This window comes from Diabrotica undecimpunctata, unplaced genomic scaffold (genome assembly GCF_040954645.1).
Source record: "Diabrotica undecimpunctata isolate CICGRU unplaced genomic scaffold, icDiaUnde3 ctg00001344.1, whole genome shotgun sequence".
Taxonomy (NCBI): Eukaryota; Metazoa; Arthropoda; class Insecta; order Coleoptera; family Chrysomelidae; genus Diabrotica; species Diabrotica undecimpunctata.
Genome location: NW_027312186.1, coordinates 5525 through 16991, shown reverse-complemented (window position 1 = coordinate 16991; position 11467 = coordinate 5525). Strand labels below are relative to the sequence as shown.

The 11467-nt window shown below is 34.0% G+C and overlaps 1 protein-coding gene across 1 annotated transcript; it reads right to left on the bottom strand.

The window, feature by feature from the left end:
- Positions 1-8991: 8991 nt before the first annotated feature.
- Positions 8992-10935, bottom strand: LOC140431557 (angiopoietin-4-like; the record flags this gene model as incomplete). The annotated part of the gene is given in 5 exon segments (XM_072519455.1): positions 8992-9062; positions 9117-9134; positions 9137-9337; positions 9519-9740; positions 10806-10935. Coding segments are annotated over 5 exon segments (642 nt in total), but the record flags the coding sequence as incomplete, so codon positions are not given.
- Positions 10936-11467: the final 532 nt, after the last annotated feature.

The window sequence follows — 11467 nt, the reverse complement described above, 5'->3', positions numbered from 1 at the left end:
TCTATAATTCGTTGGCCAATATTATTTCTTACTTGTCCTCCGTGTTGTCCTAGTACATCCGAGGATTCTTGGTCTTTTACTCCTACTCTACCATTGAGATCGCCAATTATTATTATGTTACTTTCTGCGCTATTTATGATCTCCGTCGCCTTTTCCCAAAAAATGTCCTTGGTGTTCGCTCTTTCGGTATCGTTTGGTCCATATATAACAAAGACGTTGACTGGTTTCTTCTCTTCGGTTGTCATTCTAATTTTTAGGATCCTTTCGGTAATACATTCCCAATCTTTAATGCTACTAGTCAAGTTTCTATTTATGAGACAACCAACTCCTTCACGTGTTCTTTCTGACGGGGGTGCTCCACTGAGTATTAAAAAATGGCCATTTTCCAGAAACTGTGTGCTCTTACCTTTTGTTTTGGTCTCTGTGATTAGCCTTATTAAATTCTTCTACAAGTTCAGCCTCCTTGCCGTTGAGACCTCTTACGTTCCATGTTCCTATTGTCCATCCTTCAGGTATTCTGTTTTTTGAGTTACCGTTGTTTTTACACTTTTAATCTCATTGATTGCAGTTGCTTTGTGTATTTGTAAGCGTTTCTCATCTTCCTTCTTTTTTAAGTTTCCATACTGGTCTTTGTATAGTGCTTTACTACTACTCATGTCCTTGTTCATTGCCTGTTTTGTCATCGTTTTTCCATTGCCGTTTTTTATTAGTTTTTTGGTTTGTCTATCTTATTTTCTTTATTATTCCATTTCCATTACCCACAATTTATTTGTGCCAATCTTTAAGTCGTTGTCTTTATCTCTCTCCTCTCGTGCAATCATTCTTATAGTTTTTTGTATTTCTCTTTCTTTCATTGTGGTGTCGTTGTTGATATATATTTTTTCTTCCTTGTGGTTTTTTAGCTTGTACTTGTTCTTCATGACTTTTATTTTTTCTTCCTGATCTTCTAGTTCGATCAGACAGATTTTTGTTCCCAACTTGTATGCATCTTTGATTTTGACCTCAATTCCCATATATGTTTTGAATATATTCAGCATCGCCTCTTTTATTACTCTTTGATCATAGGTATCTATTAATATACCGTTCAACAATACATTGTTTTTCCTCCTTTGTTTTTCCATAAAGTCCATATTCTCCTTGATTTCTTTCAATTCCTCTTTGATTTCTTTGTTTTCTTGTTTTAGGCCTTTGTTTTTCTTCTTTAACTTTTTATTATCTTCGATAGGCTGTTCTATTGCTTCTTTACTGCTCTTTTGATCGGTCTTTATCTCTGTGACATCTTTTGCCAACTTGTTCATCATTTCAATTATGGTATCTAGTTTTGATTCATGCTTATTCCGTGGTGAGTTTGTTGAGATCTTTCTATTCTTCGTATGCTGTTCTCTTTTTTTATCTTCGATGTCATCCTCCCTCATTTATCTTTTTATTCCGTCGTCCGTTACTGAGCTATCGCTCTCCCAATCTTTTCCTTTCTCCAAAAACTTTTTCATTATTCGGCGCCAGGCACTATCTTCCACCTCAACGGTTCAGAGAAAACAGTGTCTACCATTTATTTATTACAACCAGCTAAAATATTGTCGCCTGGGATATTTTGCTCACAGTGGCAACGTCGCATAAAAATTGGTGAAGACTTCAGTGAATGTTTTGCTTTTTATCGCGCTTATCAGTTAACCTCTTCGGTGTATTTTGGTTAATTGCTTATTATTATTTCACTGACTCACCTTTTAGAAGTTCACTTTTTATACTACTGATTAGTTTTTAACTTTGTTTTGCACTCTAACTAATTTAAATTGTTTATTTCTCTTTGTAACTCTCGATAAATCGGGTTAATTACAGCCGAAACAACAAACGTATTTATCTTTAGAATATTAGTATAAAAATCTAAATATTTAAAAATGATTATGTCGTTTTTTTTTACTTTCTTTGGTTAACCCTTTAAAACAGTTTTTTTTGGAGCAAAGCAAATAGCAAAATTAATACAAATTTGTTTGCCAAAAATAGCTCTCAATATTTTTCGACCCCACTCCTCCATCATTTCTTTCTCTACTTTGTTTAGCAACCGGGTCTTACATCCATAGGCCATTATTAATCTTATAACAGTTTTGTAGATTCTTGTTTTAGTTTTTTTCGACACATACTTTTATTTTATTTATCAATTCTTTAAACTGCTCCATTTTTTATTCCCTTTTGTTATTCTAAATTTTAGTTTACTACTTTGATCGTTCCCTTTCTCCTCCATTACCTTACCCAGATATGTAAAATTTCGAAATCTTTTAATTTTAGATCATATTTAACCTAACACCGGTAACCTTAATGTCTCTTATAGTTCAAACAATTCTGCAGAGAAAACTATAGTGCTATATTGTCATTCCAGCGACACGCGTTGCATAACTTCCAACCGCTTGGAGATCCATATTTGCATCTTTTAAGACGCAATTTAATACTGCAACTGATCTTTTGATACGAAACAATCTCGGTCAACTAATGACAATCTATGATTTACCAGAACTGGTTAAAACAGACTAGCATAGCGTGTAATACAATTGCTGGATTTGCATGCACAGGAACATCTCCATTTAACCATCAGATTTTCCACTATATTGATTTCGCTCCAGCTTCTGTGAACTGCTCCTTAAAACTGATAAAACAAAAGACAAGACTGCTATATATGCAGATATTTCTGAAAAACAAGCGATGGATGAAAAAATAAAAAGGAAGAGAGCGAAGAAACCACCTAAGTTCCAAATTATATGATAACAAAAATAAAGATACGGCAAAAAAACGTCGGATTATGATTCTAGTGAAGATTCGTCTAAAGATGAATCCGATACTTACCTTGTATGATGCAACCCATATTCTAAGAGTAGGGAGGAATGTTTACAGTGCACTGAGTCTAGAAAATGGGCGCACAGTAGTTGTGCGAATAAAGATCCATAATTCAGTTACCTTAATTGTTTCTCCGATTGATAATTTTCAAATATTTTATATTTTCAAGCTTTCTTTATTTTTTGTTTAATTTGGTACATATTTTTTATTTATTTCCTATTCGTATATTGTTTAAAAATTGACACTGGGTACTGTAACAATTTTGGAGTGTAGGGTTGTGTCATAGAGGTAGCACCTTTTATCGGAACGACCATATCGAGCGTCATAGGTGGGAGATGGTTCTTGATAACTGGTCCTCATAAGACACCTAACTCTCACTTATGGCTCCACGTGCCGCACTCTGGGTATAAACATTTTTTTTGTGGTATAGACTTTCGTCGTTCAGCCAGTCTCGAAAGGTTATAATATATTCCTTAAAAAAGTATAAACACATAAGTACAGATTATTTCTCTCAGACAAATGCACAGCGATATCCCTAAAACGAAATAGACGAATAATTAATAGAAGAACACGTCGAAGGAAAATACAAGGACACTCGCTTCTCGTCTAGGGTCAAGTCATTTATTTTAACAGACAAACAATACTGGACCACGAATAAGGTATTGTTATATGTAGGATAAACAAAGGGTACAAGTCTAACCCTATACAGGCTCATAAAAGTTTTCATGAATGAGTGTCTGACAAAAATTCTATAATTAAATTATATATTGTTACAGAACCTATGGCTAACAAGGACTGTATATTATATATACAGTATATACGGGTATAAGCAATCCCACACTTGCTAATCAACGGGTCTGGGCGGAAAAATTGGTATGTGGTAGGGTCACGAGAGTGGATGAATCAATATCTTGGTCAACGGCATAAGGATATAGAAGACAAGGAGAACCCACTGCATTAAAGAGCCCCATGGATATCCCTAGTACAATCATCATGGTTTTAGAAACCAATAACGGCGTTACTGATCATGTCCCTCGAAAGCCAAGATCCGACAAGCAGAGAAGAAGACAAGGACTCTCAGGTCGTTAATCAGCGAATTCCGTGTCAAAATAATATAGATGAGAAAATAAGACTGTTCAACACTAGAACAGGAACCTGGAACGTTCAGAGCATGTTTTAGTCTGGTGAAATGCACAATGTTACTCAACAAATAAATAGGTTAAATATCTATGTACTGGATATCAGTGAAGCCAAGAGGCCCAACTCAGGTTGTTTTTCAGGCAAAGCCACAATATATTATTCCGGTACCAAGAATAACCAACACAGACACAGCGTGGCAGTAATAGGTAATAAAAAATCTACTGGAGCGGTGGAATTCTTTTTTTCTATCTTAGAAAGGGTAATGGTACTAAAATTGGTGACATTTCATGGCAAACTGAATTTGTGAAATTATTTTACCGAGATATCGAAGTATAAAGGAGAAAGTGTATAGGAAACTATAGTGTGGGAAATCGAAACGAGAGAGCAGACCGTCTGTTACAATTCGGTCAAGAGCAGAACTTGATTATTACAAACACATTTTTCAATTTACGAAACACAGGACTATATACATGACGATCGCCCGCAGATACATCGGAGAAAGTAATCAGGAACTCTATAGACTACATTATGATCAATGAAAGATACCGTAATGCTCCTAAAGCCATGAAACCATATCCTGGATCAGACGTGGCCTCAGATCATAACCCAGTTATCGCCAAGATTACATTCACCCTTAAGAATATTAAAAGACATTAAAGAATCCCTTTAATAGACACAAGAAAACTAAAGAACCTAAAGTAAAAGAATGCCTCTAACATAAACTGCATGTGATTTGCAACAAATTGAAGACAAACACCAATGATATTGACGAGTACTTGTATCGACTGAAACATTGTCTACTGGAACCCTGTAAAGAAATACTAAAGACTTCCGCAGGGAGAAAAGAAGAATGGATAAATAACGAGATACTTAATATCATGGAACAACGGAGACAATTTAAACACAAAGACAACAACAAATACAGAGAGATAAACCACGATATCCAGGTAATAAAGCAGGCAAAAAAATACTTAGAAGAGAAATGCAAAGACATCGAAGACCTTCAAAATAAATATGATCTGTTTAACCTACACAAGAAAGTTAAAGAACTGGCAGGACTAAGAAAATAAAATCTCACTGGTGCAGTTCTGAATAGACACGGGACTACTATAACACAGACGAACGAGGGAGTACAAAGATGGGCAGAATATATCGACGAACTGTTCGATGATGAAAGATGAGATCTGGAGAACATATAACTTACGTCAGAAGAAATAGGTCCATATATTACAAAAGAAGAAATAATACAGGCATTGAAAATAATGAAGAGTGGGAAAAACCCTGCACCTGACATCCTATAAAAATCAAAAAAATTCTAGATAAAAAGCAAATTGATGTTTAAGTGACACCCTTGAACCAAATTTACAGTTCAGGCGTATTACCCAAAAGAGTGGTTAACGTCGATTTTTACTTGTCTCTCCAAAAAGAAAACGCAACAGAATGCAATAATTACCGCACTATTAGCTTGATGTCTCATGTGCTAAAGTTACTACTAAAGTCATCCATAACAGAATACATCACAAACTGGACATAGACGTTAATGATACACAATTTGGTTTTTGCAAAGACCTAGGAACGCGAAAAAGCTATTTTTTCACTTAATATACTGACACAAACATACCTGGATGTCAATTAAGATATATACGCATGTTTTATTGACAATAATGAAGCAGTCGATAAAGTACGACATGACCAAGTAATGAATATCCTAAAATCAAATAAGATTGACTACAACGACCTCAGAATTATATCAAATTTATACTATAAACAGCGAGCAAAAGCTCGTGTTTACGAACAGCTGTCAGGAGAAATTGAAATTAGACGTGGAGTGAGACAGGAATGCGTATTGTCGCCAATTATTTTTAATGCTTACTCCGAAGAGATCCTAAAAAAACTCTTAAGGGTAAAACAGCTGAAATAAAGGCAAAATATTTAAAATATTGAAAATCTTCAGAGACTGGTGACCAGAATAACGGAGTATAGACTCTGAGATAGCGCGTAAATGAACGTTAAGCAGACGAAATTTATAAGAATATCGAAAACTCAAAGAAATAACAAGAATCTTCTAGTAAACGGAACCAACGTCAAACAAGTGGACAAATATACATATCTGAGAATAATGATTAACTTCACAAATGATTACATTCAGGAGATTAAAATCAAAATAGAAAGGCTAGAGCAAATTTCAAAAAATCAGAAGAGTGCTATGTACAAGGGATTTAAAATTGGAACTTAGAGATAGGTTGGCGAGGTGCTATGTTTTTTTGACTTTGTTTTATGGTCTGTAATCTTGGACCTTAAATGCGACATCAATAAAAAAACTTTAATCATTCAAGCTTTGGGTGTATAGAAGAATTCGGAAAAAAATTGTGTATAGAACACGTCACAAACAAAGAGGTTCTGAGAAGGTTGAATGAAGAAATAAAAATTTTAAATACAATTAAAACAAAAAAATTGAAATATCTCGGACATATTACACGTGAGGAGAAATAATACTTGCTCCAACTGATTATGCAGGGAAAGATCCAATGAAAGAGAAGCATAGGGAGGCGTAGAATCTCATAACTGCGCAACCTGAGAAAGTGGTACGGATGTTCATCGAATGAACTTTTTAGAGCAGCCGTCTCAAAAGTTCGAATAGCTATGATGATTGCCGACCTCCGCTGCGGAGATGGCACTTGAAGAAGACTGTAACAATTGACATCCTATATGAGACTATTGTTACATTTTAACTTATTTGGTAATTGCAATAATAAAAATACGTAAAAGTTATTTAATTTTTATGTTTTGTTTAAATATATTTTATTAGTATAGGCAAGAACTTACAGGTAACACCAGACAAAGAAGAACACTCATAACAAGAGATAATAATGGAGAAATACTTACTGAAGAGAGCAAAATAAAGGAAGTATGGGAACAATATATAATCCATCTTTTCCATGACGAGAGAGAAAATGAACAAGATATAGGTGAAGAAAAACAATACCTACAAATTTTACCCTCAGAAGTAAAGAATGCCCTACAGAATGCAAAACAAGGAAAAGCACCGGGTCCTGATCAAATTCCAGTTGAACTGTTAAAAGCCTTAGATGACGGTAATATAAAGAGACTCACCCGAATTCTGAACCACATATATGTAGAGGGCAACATCCCGGAAGAATGGCTTAAATCGATATTTTTACCTCTACCAAAAAACAACAATCCCAAATCATGTAATGACTATAGATTGATAAGCCTAATGTGCCACCCTTTAAAGATTCTCTTGAAAATTGTTCAAAACCGAATTTATAAGAAATGTGAGGAGCAGATAGATGAAACTCAGTTTGGCTTCAGAGGAGGCATGGGTACAAGAGAGGCATTATTTGCGTTGACGGTACTCTTGCAGAAATGTCGGGAATATAACAAGAGTGCATATGTATGCTTCATAGACTTTAGGAAGGCCTTTGACCGAGTGCAGCATATGAAGTTAATAAATGAATTAAAAAACATCAATTTAGACAAAAAAGACATTGAGTTTATTAAGGCTATATACTGGAACCAGAAATCAGTAGTAAAGGTGAACGATATAGAAACAAATAATATACCGATTGCGAGAGGGGTTAGGCAAGGATGCGTCTTGTCTCCGACGCTTTTCAACGTGTACTCACAGGTCATATTCAGATAAGCCTTATGGGAAAGAAAAGAGGGAATAAGAATTGGTGGAGAAATCATAAACACCATGAGATTTGCAGATGACACGGTAATTATGGCTGAGAGTATAGAAGAATCTACAAACTTTACTAGATGCAATAAATAGTGAATGCATTCAAATGGGACTTGACATCAACACAGATAAGAACTCTGAGATAGCGCGTGATAGTATCAAGGAGTCCAATAAATAATGAACAACTAACTCTTGGTGGACAGCAAATAGAGAGAGTGACAAAATATAAATACCTGGGAGCTTACATCAACACAGAATTAGATCCAGACCAAGAGATCCGGGTACGAATAGAAATGGCAAGGGCAGCGTTCTTAAAATTCAAACAATTGTTCTGTGACAAAAATCTGAATATTGCGCTGAGGACTGAGGTTTGTTGAATGTTACGTCTGGTCGCAACTATTGTACGGGGTAGAAACATGGACACTAAAAGCGCAAATAATTAAAAAGATTGAAGCCTTTGAACTTTGGATATACCGGAGAATGTTGAGAATCCCATGGACTGCCAGGGTCACCAATGAGGAAGTGCTGAGAAGAATGGGTCGAGACAAAAAATTGTTGAGAACGATAAAAGTACGCAAGACTGCATACCTTGGACACATACTAAGAAATAATAAATATAGTCCTTCTGCAGGTCATCATGCAGGGTAGAGTCGATGGCAAAAAGGGAATAGGTAGAAAAAGGAAGTCATGGCTGCGAAATATTCGAGACTGGACAAACATGACTGTAGACGAATTATTCCACGTTGCAAAAGATAGAGAAGCCTTTAAAAATGTGGTCGCCAACCTCCGTTAATGGGGACGGCATAGGAAGAAGTATATGTAGCTATTTTGTGTCAAGACATTATAATTTTTTTAAGACTCAATAAAAAGTCTCTTTCCTACTGGTTTACCAAATCGACCACCCAGCTTGGATCTAGGCAGACATTAAAATATTTTTAATTTATCTATTAACTGATCCGCCACTGTACTTCTGAAGGCACGTAAAGCCGATGATCCCGGCTACGTAAGTAGTCGTTAATAATTAAACCCGAATCCAAAAGATAACGCGAGTGGAAGATGTATAATCAGCCAAATGATTACAGTCCGACTGGTTGTGACAACAAATGGTTCCAAAAAAAAAAAGATTGACTAGTAAAAAATATCTAAAATTAATTAAAATACCATGACTAACAGCACAATTGCCTGGATTTTCATCTTGATCTACATCAAATGTTGAAAATTTTGAGTTTATATGAGGTGATAGAGCATCTCCAGCATCTCCTGAATAACCTGTTAATACATTTAATATGTATCCATCTTTTTCGGGTCCTATACCAAAGGTTTTATATTGTGCATAAGCTGTTTTTCTTATCTCTGTCAGTGAGCTCAATCAATAACTCATTGATTTCAGAACCTAAAAAGGTAAACGGCATAACTAGGTACATACTTATCATGTAACTAAACTTACCAGTCATGTGATGAATATTTCGAGCCCAATCCAAAATTCTCCATTAAGATCACCAAAGCCAAATTTATAATCTTTGTAAGTCAGATAAAATTCTTGAGATCCATCAAATCTTTTTTGAATATAAGTCCAACCACCACCTTTGGTTTCCATATCGCAAAGAACAGAAAATGGTTTCTTGCTTGTTCTAGGCTTAATTGTGTATATTCCTGTTTTGTTACTAACTAAAAGATAAAATATAGTATATTAATAAGTAAATTATAAAGTAGTGTCTTATTATTATTATTATTATTATTATTATTATTATTTGATTTTTATAGATTAAATTAAATAACATTCGAAAGTTACTGATCTATTAGATATTTAAAATTTAATTAGTCTTTAGTAAATCAAATAAAAGCTTACCGTTTTCTAAAATTTCTCTACAACTTTCCGGATAAGCGTTGTATTTATCTGAATATTCTGGAAGTGGATTAAGATGACAAATTGGAGCTTTACTTCGTCCCACCAAGGATTTACATTTTTTAAAAATATTAAAAAAATTTTGAGAGGAATCCTCATTAACACCACTTTGTTTAACTCCAAGAGATAGTTTTAAAGGAAGCTGAACATATTCGTCTTTTCTTCCTAAAATTTTTAGTATTTGATCAAAGTAATTTTAAATTTTTTTTATCTCTGTAGCTTCGTAACAGGTATTTGGTACTAAATAAAAGGTGTCTATCGAACAAAAATTTGAATATAAATTAAAACAGACGGTACATTGTTGTGAGAGTTTTATACAGTACATGTGTGAAAATAAAAATACAAGTCTAATATGGAACAAAAAATAAAAAAAATTATTTTTTTTTTAAATCTTGCGTAACAAAAAGTAGACCAGATAGAAGTTTTTTAATTTTTTCAACTTGTAAAACCGCACTTAACCTTTTTTTATGGCTTTGGATTGCTTGATCCATTGAGCCACGAAATATAATAAATACTGTTTGCTACAATATTAAATATGGGGATACTACATACATAATGTGCTTATACACACACTTATGCACACACATACATATATAGGTATTGTTAAATAAAAATACGGCCTTTTAATATCAGTGAAACAAAATTTATAAAGATATTAATATCATTACAAAATTATAATGAAAGGTTAACAGTTAATGGAAACTCTAGCAAGTAGAGACATACAACTACCTTGCTACCAATATTAATCATAGGAATAATTGCTACAAAAAAATTAGAGTGGGCATAAAAAGTCATGTAAGAATTATGAGAAGAATACATAAATACGGAACTAAACAAAACCTTTAAAACCAGAAAGCATGTTATGCATTGAGACATCTTACGCGAGGCAGAAGATATTGCGTGCTTCAGTTAGATATGCAAGGAGAAGTCCAGGGAAGGAGAAGTGTAGGATAGAGAAGAAATACACGGATGGGCAACTTGAGTGAATAATAAGACTCTCATTTGTCGAACTTTTTAGGACGGCATCTAAGATCAAAATAAGATCAAAAATGATGACAAAATGGTTGACGCAATGTAGTGAAATTAATATTTTTATATTTGTATGTATGACACATGTATCGCAATATTAATTCTTCCACTGCGAGTGAACATCTAGGCAATTTATTCTAACTAAACAAAAATACTATAATTCCAAAGTTTGTGTATAGATAATTACATAATGTATATTACCTAATGAAATTTCATCACTTTGTGGTTGAAAGAAGCGGCTGAAGTCATTTTTCCACGAATCAGCCTTACTCTCTACTTTAACATCTAACAATTTTGTAAGCTTGACATTTACAGGATTACGTTCTTCTGCCTAAAACAAGAAAAATAATTGAATTAGGTTTTAAAGAAAAGATCGGGATTTTTTTCGAAACTCTGAATATTCCAAATGGAATCACAATAAATAATTAATATGTACATGGTATGTATACTAAATCGCTGTTTTATAGAAATTGTATACCGAAAAAGACAAAAAATATAGAAAATATAAAGAATTTATTTATTTTCTTCCTAACTGCACTTCACTTTACTTTCTGCACCCTTTGTTGAACCTGAACCGGTCAGAAAATTAAGACTTCGCCTTTGTCCAAGACAAGCTTTTTATTTTTCTTTTTTTTTTTGTGGCATAGACTTTCGTCATTCAGCCAGTCTCGAAAGGTTATAATATATTCCTTAATATATACACATAAGTACGGATTATTTCTCTCAGACAAATACAGCGATATCCCTAAAACGAAATAGACGAATAATTAATAGAAGAACACGTCGAAGGAAAATACAAGGACACTCGCTTCTCGTCTAGGGGTCCGTCAAGACATTTATTTTAACAGACAAACAATACTGGA